The following is an 18,215-nucleotide window of genomic DNA, read 5'->3' as shown; positions in this document are numbered from 1 at the left end:
AGGAAAGAACGAGAAGATAAATTAATATGATAAACAAGTGCAAAATTAATTGAAACAATGTAATAATTTTAAGAAAACCAATTACATTAATTGTGTTTTGATATTAACTTCAATTTCTTTGTCTTTTATGTTTAATATTTTTAGGTTAGAATAAAATCCATTAATATAATAATTTAAATAATATTCACAAAAATGAACAAACTAATCCTTTTTAATTTGAAATGTAATTATTAAGTTGTTAAAAAGGTAAATATTAAATTAGCCGCGTAATACGGCGAAGTGTCTGAACAACCCCAAGCGCTGACGTATACCTTGGAAAGATGTTGAAAGTACAGAAGAGTTTGCAGTGAAATTTCCAACAGAAGAAGCCCAAATTTTTCAAAGCTCATCACATCACATTTACCAAATACTTCTCCTCAGCAAGACTTCACAATGCATCTCTCAACACTTTTTATACTCCTCTCCAGTTCTCAACCTTCCCAGAAAAAGTTGTATTCAATTTTCTTCCAAACCAAACATGAACAAACCCCAATCTCACCAACTAATCATCCTTGCTTTCTTCGTTTCATTCTCTCTCACCAACCTCGTCGTTTCAGCTCGAGTCTTCCCCAACGTCTCATCGTGGCTCCCCGACCACGCGCCTCCGAGAGGCGCGTGGGATGCCTTTCGTAACCTCACCGGTTGCCATCTCGGCGATAACTATGATGGCCTCGCCAACCTAAAATCCTACTTCGAGCGCTTCGGCTACATCTCTCACGCGCCGCCATCGAACTTCTCCGATCAGTTTGACGACGCTCTCGAATCAGCGATCAAAACCTACCAGAAGAATTTCAACCTCAACGTCACCGGCTTCCTCGACGACTCCACGCTTCAGCAGATCGTCCTGCCGCGGTGTGGCGTCGCTGACATAATCAACGGTACTTCGACGATGAACGCCGGAAAGCAGAACGAAACGGCGTCATCCAGCAAGCCGCGGTTCCACACGGTGGCGCACTACACTCTGTTCCCCGGCATGCCGCGGTGGCCTGAGGGAACGGAGGAGCTCACGTACGCGTTCAATCCCGGCAACAGCCTGAGCGAAACAGTGAAAGGAGTTTTCGCCGCCGCGTTCGCTCGGTGGGCGGAGGTGACGTCGTTGAAGTTCCGCGAAACGGCGTCGTACTTCAGCGCCGACATCAGGATCGGTTTCTTCAGCGGTGACCACGGCGACGGAGAGCCGTTCGACGGGAGTTTAGGGACGCTGGCGCACGCGTTCTCGCCGACAAACGGGAGGTTCCACCTGGATGCCGACGAGGACTGGGTCGTTTCCGGCGACGTGACGCAGTCGGCGCTGTCGACGGCGGTGGATTTGGAATCGGTGGCGGTGCACGAGATTGGGCACTTGCTAGGGTTAGGTCACTCGTCTGTGGAAGAAGCGGTTATGTTTCCGACAATTTCGTCGCGGAGGAAGAAGGTGGTGCTGGCGCAGGATGATATCCAAGGGATTCAATACCTCTACGGTACCAATCCCAATTACAATGGATCCAGTGCCACGTCAGCACCGGAGAGAGACTCCAGCGACGGTTCCAATTCCTCTCCCTGGAGCGTTTTCACTTTGTTGACTTTTTCATATTTATATTTTACATTATTATAGGATTTATTTTTTATTATTTATCCCAGGGGTATCGTTGGCCTTATTTGGACTTGGCTGACATTGCAGCTTCTTTTTCCATGCTCACATTACATTGGTGAACTTTGTATACACATTCATATACAAGATAGAATTCCTCCGTGTATATGATATAATAAAATTCATTATTTAATCTGCTAAATTTTTTTCCGGGAAGCGGTTATCAAAAGTGAGTAGAAAAAGAATGAGAATAACAATTATATTATTGCATTAAACGAAATAAATAAAAATAGTAATATATATATTTTTAACTATTTTACTTTTGTTTATTGTTTTAATATTTTTTTAAAAGTTTGTTGTTATAAAAAATATAAATTTGTATTATATAATAAATTGTATATTGTAATTTTAATATAATAATCAATCCCATAATTTATTATAGACATAATCAATGTCATTTTACAGATTTTTTTCTTCTATGGAAGATACAGTTGTATTTTTTTTTTTTGACACAAGGATGGAAACAAAACTAGTAGGAGCATAAATGATTTGTTTCTGGTACGGAACTTGCCTGAACGATCAAATGATTGCATTGACCTACACGCGCGCTCTTTGCGTGGATACTTTTTTATTGCATAAAAACCTATCATTATTGGTTTGTACAAGTTATTAATTTATCTTACAAAATAAATTCAATTTTCTTTTAGTATAATCATAATCTCCACTTGCATAAAACATTTAAATAATTCAACTTTTACAAAACAAATATTAAATTTATTTTTATTTCGTCCATTCGTATCGCATGACCCCTTGAACCTAGGGATGGCAATGGGGTGGGGCGGGTACGGCCCATCCCCATAATAAAAATTTATCCCCATCCCCATCCCCAAACCCAACGGGTATACAACTTTTGACCCATCCCCATCTTCACCGGGTAACAGGTATTTTCTTATACCCATACCCATACCCATTTTTTTATTGTTCCATATATCAATTAAATATTTTTTATAAAAAAATTTAAAAATCACACCAATGGAATCATGATACTATCAAAATATTCAATATTAAAATAACATACTCTTTTTGATTTTCATGATGTCAAATATTAAGAAAAATATTATAATAGTATAAATCTCAAATTAAAGTATCAAATAACAACTAAATAAAATTCAAATAATTATATAAAAGCTAAAAAATTACACATTACTAAAATTTTATAATAACCAAAATATTTATTAATTTTACAAATGATCAGTGGTTTCATTTGCATTCGATCCACCTACACATAGAAAAAAAATGAAAAATTAGATATGATATAATAATTGAAATTGAAAATTTTAATTACTAGAATATAATGTACCTTCTTCATCAGATTCATTATCATAAAGGAGTAAAGATAATTAAATGTGTGACCCAAATTTGAGAATATCCATTTGAATATAACATAACGGAAAAAAAAATGTATAATTAAGATTATGATAAAAGGAAAAGTACCTTGAAGATCTGCTTAAACCTTACAGAACAAGCCAAACAATTAAAAGAGAGTAAAAAAGTGTATAACCAAATTAACAAAAAGAAGAGCTACAAAATAAGAGTCAAACATTTTCATGAAAATAAATAAATAAATAAAGATAATCAAATGTGTAACCTAAAAATTATTTCATAGAATGAAATTGAGGAACACCTATTTGAACATAGAAAAATTACCTTCAAAATTAAATCTTGAAAAACAAACCAGACAATTGAGAGAGTAAACAAAGTGTATAACAAAAAACAAAGAGAATGAGAAATATGTTATATATATATATATATATATATATATATATTATATTATATTATATTATATTATATTATATATTATATTACTATGTATATATATATTATATGTGTGGATATCTTATGTTTATATATATATATAATTATTTATATATATTATATTATATTATATTATATATTATATTATTATTACTATGTATATATATTATATGTGTGGATATCTTATGTTTATATATATATATATATATATATATATATATATATATATATATATATATATATTTTTATAGATATATATTTATTTTAAGTATATATTATATTATATTATATAATAATATAAATATAATAATATATATTATATTATTATGTATATATATATATGCGTAGATATTTTATGCTTTTATATATATATATATATATATATATATATATATATATATTTTAAATTTTTATAAATTTGTAATGTTATAAATTTGTTTATAAAAGATTTCACTAGTTAAATGATTAATTTGTTTTATACGTATATATTATATATATTATATTATATTATTATGTATATATATTATATGTATATTATATTATATTACATGTATATGTGTAAATATATATATATATATATATATATAAGTATATTTTATTTATATGTATATATACTATATTATATTATATTATATTATATTATATTATATTTTATGTGTAAATATATTATTTATTTATATATATTTTTTAGATTATTTAATAAATTATAAATAGTTTAGTAATTTAAGCGGGGACGGGTATTTGGGCGGGTATATATATATTCCCATCCCCAGTTGAAAATTTCGGGTATTACCCATACCCATACCCATACCCAGTCAAAGCGGGGATTCCCCGTCAAAACGGGAACGGGTTCGGGTGATACCCACAGGCACGAGTTTATTTGCCATCTCTACTTGAACCCTTGGAATGATGCAGACTCCCTCGTAATAGGTAGTATCATAATTTATGAGATGACCGGGTAGCCTCATCATTTAAAATGATTAGATATAATTATTTATTTTTGGATAATTTGAGAAAAAGACGGATCATACATATTAAGGGTGAGAAAAAAAAAATCGAACGCGTCTGATACAATCGAAAGAAAAAATATACTTAAGCCCACAGTAATATTTTGGTTAAATTATTTCATTTTTCTCTTGTAAAAAAATCTTAAATTATTATTTTATTTAACAAATTATAACATTTTAAATTGTTATAAAATTATTTTAAAATTGTTATAAAAATATTTTAAAATAAATATATTTAACAACTTATAACATTTTAAATTGTTATTAAACTGTTTTAAAATTTTATATTTCAATTTATAAAGTTGTTCTTTTTAAACCAACTATAACATTTGTCTAAAAAATATTGATATATAAATATTTGAAACAAATTCCAAATAAAGTTCAATGTAAAATATAAATTTAAATAAACTTAATCTTGTTAAAAATATCATTGTAATATTTATATAAAAGTTAAATTTGGTTTATAAATAGATAGGATTAAATTACTCTAGTTTAAAATTGCAACCAAATTAAGACAAAATAAAAATAAATTGAGAATTTTCACATTCAATCATTATATGTGCAATGCCATTGCCACATTTAAGCTTAATACATGGTAATATTTTTTATTTTTTAAAAAAATTAAATTTTTTTAAAAAAATACAAAATTTAAAAACTAAATAAAAAAACCACGAACTGACACGTGACACCTCTTTAACGTTGTTAGTGCATTACTAACGAAAAGAACCGGATTGCAATAAATTTATCAAAATATGGACTAAATTGAGGCAAATAAAAAAGGACCAATTTGAGATTTCTCTACAAAATGGGGACCAATAGAATGGTTTAACCTAATATTTTACTATTATAAATTTTTAAGACTAAACATATTTACTTTTGTACATCAAACCCTAATAAACATCACTGCTCTTCAATTTTTCACACACATAGCATCAAACTCTACTATTCACTTCACAAACAAAAAATACCATGGTCATTTTTCCATTCTTCACACAACATTTAAGTTTCTTATTACGAGATCATTTTTCGTAGGTACTTGAAAACAACAATAGTTTTTGTTTTTCTTTAAGCAGCCTTAGTATTCTTTTTTTTTTCTTAACTAGATAGTGATTTGAGTATGGTAATCAAAGTACAAGTAATCAATTTTGAGCTTTGTTCCCATAACTAAGCTTGGATGCCTGGTTAGGGAGTAGAAAAAAATGCACTTCTTGATGTCAGTTTAAGTTGTTCAGATCTTTATAGTATCTTTTGTCTCTAAAAGAGTACCCATTGGTTGTGAGCATGTGGCCTTTCGTTGAGACTGTTAGAGTTGCATAGAAGGTTGTTTGTGGTGGCTCTTTGGTTGTGGATTATGTGGTTGAAGGTTGCTTTGCCTATGACGAATTCAAGGCGTGATGGATCAAGTTAAAACTTGAATGTTAACTTTTGACATGACTTGCATCAATAATCTCTTAGTGTGTTTTCTCTTTTGTTGTTCAAATTCACTTATTTGTTGCTACGTGCACTTTGGTTTTGCAAACTAAATCGATGGTCACTACATTACTTCGATTGTTAGCTGGTGAGCTTTTCCCTATTCTTTGTCGTGGTTTGATGCATAAGATACTTTATTTTTAGCAATTAGAATGTGAGACATCTTTTTTGACCAATGAAGTTTTTTTTAGCAGTTTCCTTTATGATTTTTTTATATGTGATTCAATTGATTTGTGCTTGGTCCATTGTGGTACCTATCTATTATGGAGTCTGTTGACTTGTTATATTTGGTTTGTGTTTATGCTGTAGAGAAAATATTTCTCAACAGTTGCATAATAAATTGAAATTCCAACAAATATTTGCAATTTTGTTTATGAATCCCGATCTAAAGCTTAGTTGATAAAATAAACTCCATCTGTACTAAGAGAAAATGAGAAACATTGAGATTGAATCCTATATTTTATTATCTAATTTTGATTTTTTTTTATGTTAGAGGTTGTTGAAAACATATTAAGGGTGTCAAATTTTAAGCTTGCATTTCATTATTAGGAAGTGTTTAATGATTTAGGCTAGTAGTTCTTTTTTAAATTGTTATTATGAGAGGATGAGCATTGTGAGAGTGTGTTTATTGTTAGAGCCTATATATTCAATGTGATTCATTTGTGATTATTTGATCTAATTTTTCTAAAAGATATTCTTTTTGTCTTTTTTACATAAAAAATCAAACTATTTATTCTCTATCAATATTGTCTTACAATATTAGAAAGGTCAAACAATTAAATTTGTACATAGAAATTTCTAAAATAAATTAAACACTATGATTGGTAGTTATTGATTATGACTTCTTCGTTACAGTTGTAATGAATACACATAGTCAAGAATTGCCTCTAAGTTTACAACAAGTTGACCAGCCAAACCCTACAATTAAACTTGTAGGAGTGGACCACAATGTTCCTCTTTCCAAAAGTAGAAAAAAAATTAAACCAAATGCTAGTCGTAAGAAAACAACTTCTATTGTTTTAGATCACTTCATAAGATCTCTTGAACCCACAGATTCAATTGCAAGATTTAATCATTGTAAGCAATTTAGATGTGATTTAAAGATACATGGAACATCTAACCTTCTTAATCACCTTAAAAGGTTGTGTCCTAAATCTCCATTTGTTGCCACAAATGACCCCAACAAAACAACTCTCACTTTTAAAAGTGACGACAATAACAGTCTTCTTGCAACCACTTAAAAGTTTAATGTTCAAGCTTGTCGAAAGGCAATTGTTATCTTTATTATTGTGGATGAACAACCATTTAGAGTGGTAGAGGTGAGGGTTTTAAGAATTTCTGTAGACCTTTGTTTGTTGTCCCATCAAGGTTCAAAATAGTTAGAGATTGCTTTAAATTGTATATAGATGAAAAAGTTTGGTTAAAGACCTTCTTTAAGTCAAAATATGTTAGATTAGCACTCACCACCAATTATTGGATCAATTGTTCGACATCAATTCAAAACTTAAGCTACCTAACACTCATTGCACATTTCATAGGCAGCAATTGGACGTATAAAAAAAGGATAATCAATTTTTTAGCCATATTATAAAGGGGAACAATAGGAAGGAAAGTTGAAGAAGTTATAAGGGAATGAGGAGTTAGGAATGTGTCCACACTCACTTGATCATCTAATGATGTGGCTATTACATATTTAAAAAAATGATGGAATGACGAATATGAGTGGATTAGTAATGGATGACCAATTTTTTCATATCAGTTGTGGTGCTCATATATTGAACTTATTTGTAAGTGATGACTTAAAAGAGTTGCATAATTCAATAACACGTATTATGAATGTTGTCAAATTCTTAAGGTCTTCACCATAAATATTGACTAAGTTTAGATAATGCATAGAGTTTTCAAAAATTGATTGTAAAAAAACTATTGTGTCTTGATATTCCCACAAGGTGGAATTCCACATATATGATCTTAGATGCAACAATAAAATTTCAAGTTGCATTTGAAAAGCTTGACAGTATAGGCTCTAGCTATTTGGGTTTTTTTTTTTTGTGATGAAGGTCCCCCAACTGCTAGTGATTGGAAACATGCACAAGCTTTTGTGAAGTTTATAAAAATTTTATACAAAGCCACTAAATATTTTTCTACATCATTGCATATACACATTACATTTCACCAAATGGATACTATTTATTTTGTACTTGACAAGACAACTATGAATCTAAATAGTATATTAGCCCATATTGTTTGTGATATGAAGCTGAAGTATCACAAGTATTGGAGTAATGTTGTTAACATCAATCACTTATTGTATTTTTGTGTCATTTTTTATCTTCGTTAAAAGTTTGAGTATGTGATTTAGAATTTTCAAGAAATGTATAAACATGATCCAAACAAAGTTGTAGAATTAACTAATTATATACAAGGTAGATTGAAAAAATGTATCAATGATACAAATCTGTTCATGATGAACAACAACATAGGCCTAAGCAGCCATATGTTTGTACAACTGTATTTTCTTCTGAATCTGATACATCAACCATTGTTGGAATTCCTGAAATTGTTTTACAAGGATTAATACTTTTAAGAAGCATTTGAGAGAAAAAGACTACATAGATAGAAAAAATGAGTTAGAAAAGTATTTAAATGAGCCTGTTGTTGATGGTGCTGACTAACTTAATATTTTGGTTTGGTGGAAAACAAATTCCTCACGGTTTCCCACTCTATCAAGAATGGTTAGAGACGCGTTGCCCACCCTTATTTCTACCGTTGTCTCTGAGAGTGCATTTAGTATTGGAGGTATAATTTTGTAATTATGTTATTATGTATATTAATAATTTGTTTCATTTAATGTTAGAGTAAAATGGTTACACGATGGGAGGAGTTTAAGTAACATGCAAAGAGAGTTGGTTCATCATCTTAGTCACAACAACCAATGTTGTGACTCTTAGTCCATCTAAGATATTTGTTTTACTTTAATTATTATTATTATTACTATTATTATTATTATTATATATTATTATTATTATTAAATTTACTTATTACTTTGTTAAGTTTCAACTGCTTTTCTTATATCTAATTGTGGTCTTTTTTTGAAGGCATTTATTTCAAAAAATACACAGACTGAATTTTTTTTTTTGGAAGATATCTCCAATACATTTTTTAAAGAGATATCATGACTCTCATGCGTGATTAATGTGACAAACTCTAAGCAAATTCTATTAAGTTAGTTGGATGCTTAAGCTCTTAAACTCTATTTGGAATACCATCTTAATTTTTAATCCCTTATCAAATATTTTTTATGCGGGATGAATCTAAATTCTGATTGTGGCATTGGTGGTGGTGTTAGGTTCTGACATTTTATATATCCCCAACATTTATCTCATCACCTATTAGTACAAATATTTTAGGTAGCTATAGTATAACCTTGCATCCATTGTTGCATATTGTCTATACCTTACCAAAAGCTTTTTGCAACCATTAATGATAAAAAGACTTGGGTGTCACAAGCTATAAGACTACAAAATGAAATCAAATAATTACCAAACTATAACTTTGGTTGAGGAACATGTCCTATAAACCATTTGAATTTTTAATTTAAAATCTTGTAATGGTCGGTATACTTTGTCAATTATTAAATTTTCATAATTCAGTCACTACATATGTTTAAATTTTCAATTTATTTTTGGTATGATAATTGTTTTAAGAAAATTTATTACTAAACTATATTAATTTATTTTTTTATTGCAAATTAAAATAAAAGTATTTTTTATTAATTGATATAGTAAAAATTAATTTTGAATAACCTGATTGTATTTAACTGCGAATTATCCACATATGAATAACTCGACATAGTAAATAGTTTATATAAATAACTCAACATAGTAAATAGTTTGATTGAATTTTAAAATGTTAAGTTCGAATTATACTAGATTGGTTGGACCCAAATCCAATCTCGTCCACCATTACTCAACCTATACTCAACCTATATGTTTATCATTTAAACTATTAAAAATAAATTACTTATTGTTGCTAGGGGATTTAAATATCAAATTTCTTTTACCAATTGTAAGCCCCATTTTCAGCTTTCTGAGTTAGGCCTAACCTTTCGTGGGCCTGAGGTCAGCCTAGTAAGGGGGACCCAATACCCCTTTCCAGCCCCTAACCCATGCACTCTGTCTCATTTGCAGAAAAACAGATCTCTCTTCTCTAACCTCTTCTCCAACTAGAGCTCTGCTAGGGCACAACGAACCCTCCTCCTTTTGGCTAGCTACGTTCATCCTGCTTCTAGGTAAGTTAAAAACTTGAGATCCCTAGTCAGTTTTTCTCCTTCCCACCATTTTTGTATGTTGGTCTGGGTAGGGTTTAACTCTGTACCCTTGTTTCTATTCTAGTTTCCACTTTTCAACTCACTACCTTGGTTCTAGGAGCTGTTATATTCGTAGTTGCGGGTTTGTTGCCTTTTTGGGTACCTAAGCAAGGTAAGGGAAGCTAGGTTTTAAGTGTTTAAGAGCTATTTTTGCGTGCTTTTGGTCTATTCCATGTTTTTATGCTTGAATGATGTTTTGGATAGTATGAACTGGCCTGTTTGCGTTCGGTATGTTGCTATTGAGTATGTGTTCCTGCTGCATGCGTGTAACAGTGGCGAGTACTGTCATTCTCGCCTAAGCAAGCTCATCTCGCCTAGGCGAGAATAGATAAGACTCGCCCAGGTTCTACTCGAGCAGCTCGCTCAGGCATAGGGCTCTTGTTTTGAATGACGCGTTGTCTCACTTGGGCGAGAGTGACTCGCCCAAGCGAGTTCTCGAAGAAAACCTGGTGTTCTTTGCTCGCGTTCTCGTCCAGGCGAGGGATCTGTGTTTTGGGCGAAGGGCAGTCTCGCCTAGGCGAGATGGATCCGCTTAGGCGAGGGCTCGCAGTGTGCTCACTGTGCTACTGTTTTCAAGTCTCGCTTAGGCGAGAATGCCTAGCTTAGGCGAGACCATTTATTTCGCCTGAGCGAAGGCGTTTAGCCTAAGCGAGAACAGTGCGAAATTTCATTGTTTTGTTCCCTGTTTCTATTGTGGCTGAGTATTATTTTGAATATGCATGTGTTATTGGATTTGTATGAAATGAAAGTGGCATGTTTGGATTAATGTATGGTTTGGAACTATTGGATGGTGGTATTGTGGCATGAGAATTGGATGTATGAGATAAAGGTGGTGGTTATGGTATGAGAAACATGAAATTGGTGTGAGATAGGCGTAATTCCATGAGTCTCGTGGCGAGATCTCATGGTGGTGTGTAGTGTATATATTAAGATAAGGATTCAAGTAAGGATCGCATCTCGAAACTCTAAAGAGTCAGTGAGTCTCATGTAGAACAAACTGACCCAAGTGGTGAGAGTAGCGGGAGGCCCTAGTCTTTGGCAGGATAATGGCCTTAGACGCTTAAAGGCTAACCTTGTGTGTGGTAGGGTGAAACCCATTGGCAATGGCTCTGCAGAGCAGTAGAGGCCACCACAAGTGCAAGCGTCTAGTGAATCTGATCTTAATATATTTATCCGGATAATTGAGTCATAGTGTCCTGCTTGTTTGCTATAACATGATTCTCTGTGCCTATTGTGTTGCATGCTTGGAACTGTTTTAAGTACTTGCCTGTTGTGATATGTTAAAGTTATTTTTACACTAGCTTACCCTTTCATTTTTGTGTTTGTGCTTGTCTTATTTTTCTTTTGCGATGATCACCTTTTGGTGGGAGCAGATGAGAGAAATGTCCAAGATGGGTCTGGTGGTAGCGGCGGTGCAACTTAGAGTATTCTGCTTTGATGGCTCTTAGGAGCAGTTTCACGGCCATGGGGCCTTTTTGTAATAGTTGCCTTAGTGGCAACCCCTTTTGAAAACTGTTACACTATCAGCTTTTAGAATCTTTTCTTTGTTCAGGGCATGGTAGTAGGCCTAAGTTTCCTTTTCCAGTACTAAGTTTCCTTTTCCAGTACTCTTACGAATGACTGTATCAGTTCTTTTCTTATGCTTCATGTTCATCTGATTGCTCCTTTAATATTATAACTCTGTGATGCTTTATTGAGTAGATTTATTCTATTTAAAATGGATGTCACACCAATACTAAGTTATGAATAAATTTATACATATTACTTAATTTATCTAAATATTACTCAATTTGTTTATTTTTAATAGTGTGAAAGTTAAACTCTTGTTTAAACTCTAGCATTTACTAAATGATATCATTTTATTTATGATAGTTAAAAGTAGGGAAATTTAGTTTCTTTTAGATTATAGAGGGTAAAAAAAGGTGAGTATATCTTTCGTAGGAGAACATTTTTATTCATTTATTTTTCAATAGATAGTTAACATTTTAATTTTGTTCTTTTTTTCTTTTCTAATTTGTATAGAAGATTTGTTTCTTTTTTAATATAATTATTTTTATTATATTTGAGTGTTGGGATAAAAAAGTTGTTGTGTATTGTAAAATATTAAAATGCAAGGCCTATAAATCAAAAAGGGTATCAAAAGATGTACAACAATTTACATAATAGTTAAATCTCTTTGGTTACGTAAATATAGGATTCTAAACTAGTATTTGCATCACACACTCTAATTCTCTTGTTAGTAATATTTATTTGATATGCAATTGTTGTGAATTTTTTTTAATGCATTTTTTTTTCTTTCACGGATAAATATTGGTTTGATATGTATAAAGATAAATGGTTTGATATGTATAAAGAATCAGTGAAAAATAAATTATATACAGAGACTAAAATAAAAAGTTGAGTAAGAATTTTCAGAACTTAGAAATAGTTTTGACATAAAGTTTTCTCTCAAATCTTTAGAATATTTAATTTCGAAAATATTTACAAGACAAAATAATTATTCTACATATTGTGAATTGGTGATAGCAGGTAAAAAAGCAGTGTAGACGATTTACCTTGTAAGCCACGAAAGTGCTATAATCTAATATAATTTTTGTTTATTGAATACTTGATTAAAAGAAAAGGATGAAAAGCACTCGTAACACGTTTATGAGCACTTGTGGTTTAACCGAAAGGAAAAATTGCTCTCATTAGCCTAAACCGCGTTTGCATGTAGTATATCTATTTCGGTCTAGCTTATGAGAGATGTGTTATATCATAACTTGAATTATTCATTATCGAGATAAAATTTAAATAAATTTTATATTAAAAAATATTTATTAAATTTTAATTATATAAAAATTAATAGTTTAAAATGAGAAGAATAATGTTGAGTTATTGAGTAATGATAGGTAAAATGAATTTAAGTTTAGACAATTAAACTGAGGCTAACGTTGGGGCTTTAAAGGCTGAGGTTTTTTCAAGGCTTCATTAAGTAAGTCAATAAAATAGAATTGAGTGGTGAGTTATAACAAAAGATGGACTTCTCAAGAAAAAGAGGTCTTTCACTATTAAACTCCAAACAAAAGAGTCAATCCTATAAAAGCTTTCTAAGTATATCCAAGAATAACTTTATGTAACCTATATTAGCTAAAAATGACAATAAAAAATAATTATGTGATCTCTATTATAATTAAATTCTTTAAATATTTATTGAAGGAAAATTAGTCATAGTTTAGCTAAAGTAAATCATTATTGCTTCTGGAATTAATTTAATCACATAATTAAATATATTTTATTCTTAAAATAGAGGTTCTTACACAAGAACACCCAAGTTTTAAATTTAAAACTATTATTTTACCACATCAAAACCTAGGTACTCTAAGACTTTTATGTTGCAAATACTAATATATACAATTAAATAAAATATTAAGAAATATTTGACAGGATAAAAAATAGAATACTATAGTACGTCTCATTTAATTAATAGCGTAATTAAAAGAAAACGCCACATATAAATAGTATAATAGTGCAGTCTTGGGATCCTTAACCCAAACCCTACAGAACCAGGCACACCACGATGCCAAAGAAAACAGTTGAAAAGTCTAGCAACTACAAGTAGAGTAATGAAACATTATGAAATACATGGGACAAAGCCCTAAAGAATGACCAAAGAAAACTAAGTTCCAACCCATGCAGATTATGCAGCAGAACCATCACCACCCTGTTGTCCGCGGGTGTTCCTCGCATATGCTCACACCAACAAGTTGATGATCATCGCAAAAGAGAGTACCACACAGCAGAACACACAACAAAGAAAGTAGGGTAAGCTAGAGCAAAAGATTTCATCCATCAAATCAGATATAATTTCACCAAATCATACACCCAAATCAACCAAGCATGTTATGACTTTCAGGCAATACAATATGACACGACTCGACTCATCCTGATACATATAACTTGGTCGGATTCAGCGAATGCTTGCACTTGTGGTGGATACCTCTGCTCACCCCCGAGCTATGTGTTACGAGTGTTACAATGAATCAGTTTTCCCTCACCACAAGGTTAGCCCTTAATGGATTTCAGGCCTCCTGCTACTCTCACCACAAGAGTCAGTCCGCTCTATGTGAGACTAACTGACCCCTTAGAGCGTCAAGATGCAACCTTACCTTGAATCCTTACCTAGTTATACAGATGGGGCACCACCATAGACACCCACTAAAAGGGGCCATGAAATTACGTCCCGACCATTGAAGCGCAACCCCGGAGGTCTCACCTAGAGACTCCAAGGAATTACACACTAACACACACCAAGAATCATAAAACAACAATGAGGGAACACTAATCATGCTTTCAATGTCATACCAACCCCTGAAAATAATTCCTCATTCGTATCACATGTTGAATCCTTACCACTAGTCATTACCACCTCATGTGTATGTGGCCTCATCTCATATCAATACCATGTCCCATAAATTCCAACTCACTCATTAATTTCACATGCCAAGTTTCCACGATATCCATCATTCCATTCATGAATTATGTCACGCATGCATGTCAATCCATTATATATATAAATAAATAAATAAATATATATATATATATACATATCTCAACATAACAATCATACCCAAACAATTACCAATTATCCAAGAGCAACCAAGCACCCAAACCACGCACTGTCTCGCCCAGCCCCTCGTCAAGATGAAGGGTCTCGCTCAGGCGAGCCCCCTTCGCCTAGGCAAGGGCTCAAAAATAGAAATAGGAACCAACGTGGGATCTCGCTTAGGCGAGACCCCTCTCGCCTGGGCGAGTTGTTCGCTCGCTCAAAAGAATGAACTGGTCGCCTGGGCGACCTTTTGCGAAAAAGGTTTGGACGAGCCTCCGCCAGACTCGTTTAGGCGAGTCCGACTCGCCTGAGCGAGATTACCAGTTCTCGCCCAATTCTCGCCCTGGTCTCACCTGCAACATATGCATCTTTTCCAAACCCACCCATCATACAAGGTATCCCACACACCACAAACCACGATTTATCCATACAAACATCCAGCAAACTCATAAACAGATCAAAAACAACTCAAACTCGAAACCCTAACTTCCCGTACCTGGGCAAGGCTAGCTGGAAACCTGGACACCCAAACTATGGAGCACAAACAGCTTCTAGGAACAGACTCGGAGCTGGAAAATAGTGTAAGAGTGGGTTATTACGGAACCCTAACAACAACTACGAAAACAGGCCAAAGAAGGAAACTACGAGTCGGAGAGCAGTTACGTGAGCTAAGAACGGGGCCAAACTGAAAGCGAACTGAAAACACAACGGAACCCTAATAGAGAAAGCGGCTGCGGCTCTAAGCACCAAGGTAGCAGAAATCTGAAAAAGTGTGGAATTAGGTCAGACTTGGGTGGCTTTATCTTTTGGGCCAGCCCTAAGGCCTAATAGCTCAAGGGTAGCCCTTAAAGCTTTAGGGCAGGAAATTGGGCCTTACATTCTCCCCGACAACAAAAATTTTCGATCTAAAAAATGAATACTTACCAGGTAAAAAGGTGTGGGTGTGATTTCCTCATGTCCTCCTCTAACTCCCAATTCGAGTCACCCGTTCTCTGATCCCATATGACTTTAACCAAGCAGATCTCTTTTCCTTAGTGTTCCTTAACTTTGCTATTCTCTAGAGCGATGGGTGGTACTTCCACTGTGAGGTCTTCCCTGATCTGTATATCCTCGACTTTCAACTCATGAGTTGGGTTAAACACGTACTTTCTTAACTGTGAGACATGAAATACTGGGTGAAGGTTTGCCAACTGAGGGGGTAAAGCTATCTCATAAGCCACCGGCCCAATCCTCCTCGTGATTTGATATGGGCCAAGGAATTTAGGAGAAAGTTTCCTTGAGCGGAGAGCCCTTCCCGCACCAGTGGTTCGGGTCACCCTCAAGAACACATGATCGCCAGCTGCGAACTCCAAAGGCCTCCTCCTACGGTCTGCATATGCCTTCTGCCCACTCTGAGAAGCCTGCATTCTGTTCCTCACCATCCTCACCTTCTCAGTGGTCTGCTCTAATAATTCTGGTCCAACCAATACCGCTTCCCCATCCTGATACCAACAGAGTGGGGTCCTGCACCTCCTGCCATAAATAGTCTCGTATGGCCCCATGCCTATGCTCGCATGAAAACTGTTGTTGTAGGTGAATTTTATCAAAGGTAATACCTCATCCCAAGCACCTAAGTGGTTCAATATGCACGTCCTCAATAAATCCTCTAACGACTGAATCGTCCTCTCAAACTGGCCATCGGTCTGAGGGTGGTAGGCTGAACTCATCGTCAACTTGGTCCCCAAAGCCTCATGTAAGGTTTGCCAGAACTGGGATGTAAATCGTTGGTCTCTGTCAGAAACTATGCTCGAAGGTACTCCATGCAACCTCACGATCTCCTTAATGTACAACTGGGCTAACTTGGCCATGGACATCCTCAAGTTCATCGCCAAGAAGTGGACACTCTTGGTCAATCGATCCACTATCATCCAGATGGTGTCATGTCCCCTAAAAGTCCATGGCAAATGGGTCACAAAGTCCATCGAGATGCTATCCCATTTCCACACGGGTATCTCCAAAGGCTGTAAAATCCCACCGGGTCTCTAGTGTTCCACCTTTGCCTTCTGACAAGTCAGATAGACTGATACAAACTGCGCCACATCCTTCTTCATTCCTTGCCACCAGAAGTTTTCCTTGAGATCCTGGTACATCTTAGTCATGCCGGGATGCAGACTAAGACGACTCTTATGCCCCTCCTCAAGGATCAATCGTTTCACCTCGGCATCGTCAGGTATGCACACCCTGCCCTGGAACCTCAGTATACATCATCATCCATAGTAAAGTCTCTGGCCTCATCCGACCCAAGTTGTTCTCTGACTCCGTTTAGACTGGCATCCAACAACTGCCTCTCTCTGACTGAGTCTAAAAAGTCACTAGATATAGTAAGGGTACTACACCTAATGGATTCGGACCCCAACTCCACTTGTAGTCTCATGTCTCTGAACTTTTCTAGCAGTTTCACCTCCTTTATCATGAGATGTGTCGTATGTACAGTCTTCCTACTCAAGGTATCCGCTACCACATTTGCCTTCCCCGGGTGATACAACAGTTCGAAATCATAGTCCTTAAGAAACTTCATCCACCTTCTCTGCCTCATGTTCATCTCTTTCTGGTCAAACAGATACCTCAGGCTCTTATGATCGCTGAACACATGGAACTGAGCACCATAGAGATAGTGCCTTCAGATCTTTAAGGCAAATACTATCGCTGCCAACTCCAGGTCATGAGTGGGGTAGTTACGCTCATGCACCTTAAGTTGCTTCGAAGCGTACGCCACCGCCTTCTTCTCTTGCATTAGAACACAGCCGAGCCCAAGATGAGATGCGTCACAGTAGACTTCAAACGGTTTCCCCACATTCGGAATTACCAATATAGGAGCACTTGTCAACCTTCTCTTTAGCTCCTGAAAGCTCTTCTCACACTTGTCTGTCCAAGTGAAAGGTTGGTCCTTCCGAGTAAGTAAAGTCAGAGGCGCCGCTATCTTGGAGAATTCCTCTATGACTCTCCTATAGTAGCCTGCCAACCCTACAAAGCTCTTGATCTTTGTGGCCGACTTAGGACTTTCCCACTTGACCACTGCCTCGACTTTCGCAGGATCCACTGCAATCTCCTAGGCGGATATCACATGCCCCAAAAACTGAACCTCATCCATCCAGAACTCACACTTGGACAACTTGGCATATAGTTGCTTCTCTCTCAAAACACCAAGTACCAACCTCACGTGTTCTGCATGCTCCTCCTGAGTCTTGGAATAAATAAGGATGTCGTCTATGAAGACTACGACAAACTTATCTAGGAAGGGCCAGAAGATCCTGTTCATGTAGTCCATAAACATCGCCGGAGTGTTGGTCACCCCAAAAGGCATAACCACATACTCGT

General features: G+C 34.7%; 1 protein-coding gene and 1 long non-coding RNA gene across 2 annotated transcripts; both read left to right on the top strand.

Moving 5' to 3' along the window:
* Nucleotides 1–306: 306 nt before the first annotated feature.
* Nucleotides 307–1,811, top strand: LOC114175668 (metalloendoproteinase 2-MMP-like). Its single transcript, XM_028060446.1, has one exon. The coding sequence runs from the start codon at nucleotides 518–520 to the stop codon at nucleotides 1,631–1,633; it is 1,116 nt and encodes a 371-aa protein (XP_027916247.1). The 5' UTR covers nucleotides 307–517; the 3' UTR covers nucleotides 1,634–1,811.
* An 8,285-nt stretch (nucleotides 1,812–10,096) lies between these two features.
* Nucleotides 10,097–11,830, top strand: LOC114176657. Its single transcript, XR_003603036.1, has 3 exons — nucleotides 10,097–10,192; nucleotides 10,296–10,382; nucleotides 11,644–11,830. It is a non-coding gene; the product is annotated as an uncharacterized LOC114176657 (long non-coding RNA).
* Nucleotides 11,831–18,215: the final 6,385 nt, after the last annotated feature.

Source organism: Vigna unguiculata, chromosome 3 (assembly GCF_004118075.2).
Source record: "Vigna unguiculata cultivar IT97K-499-35 chromosome 3, ASM411807v1, whole genome shotgun sequence".
NCBI lineage: Eukaryota > Viridiplantae > Streptophyta > Magnoliopsida > Fabales > Fabaceae > Vigna > Vigna unguiculata.
The sequence above is the reverse complement of the archived record's forward strand: the minus strand, read 5'-3'. Positions and strand labels throughout refer to the sequence as shown.

Coding starts and splice junctions, on each gene's coding strand:
- LOC114175668 (XM_028060446.1), top strand. CDS start 518: ATGAACAAACCCCAATCTCACCAACTAATCATCCTTGCTTTCTTCGTT.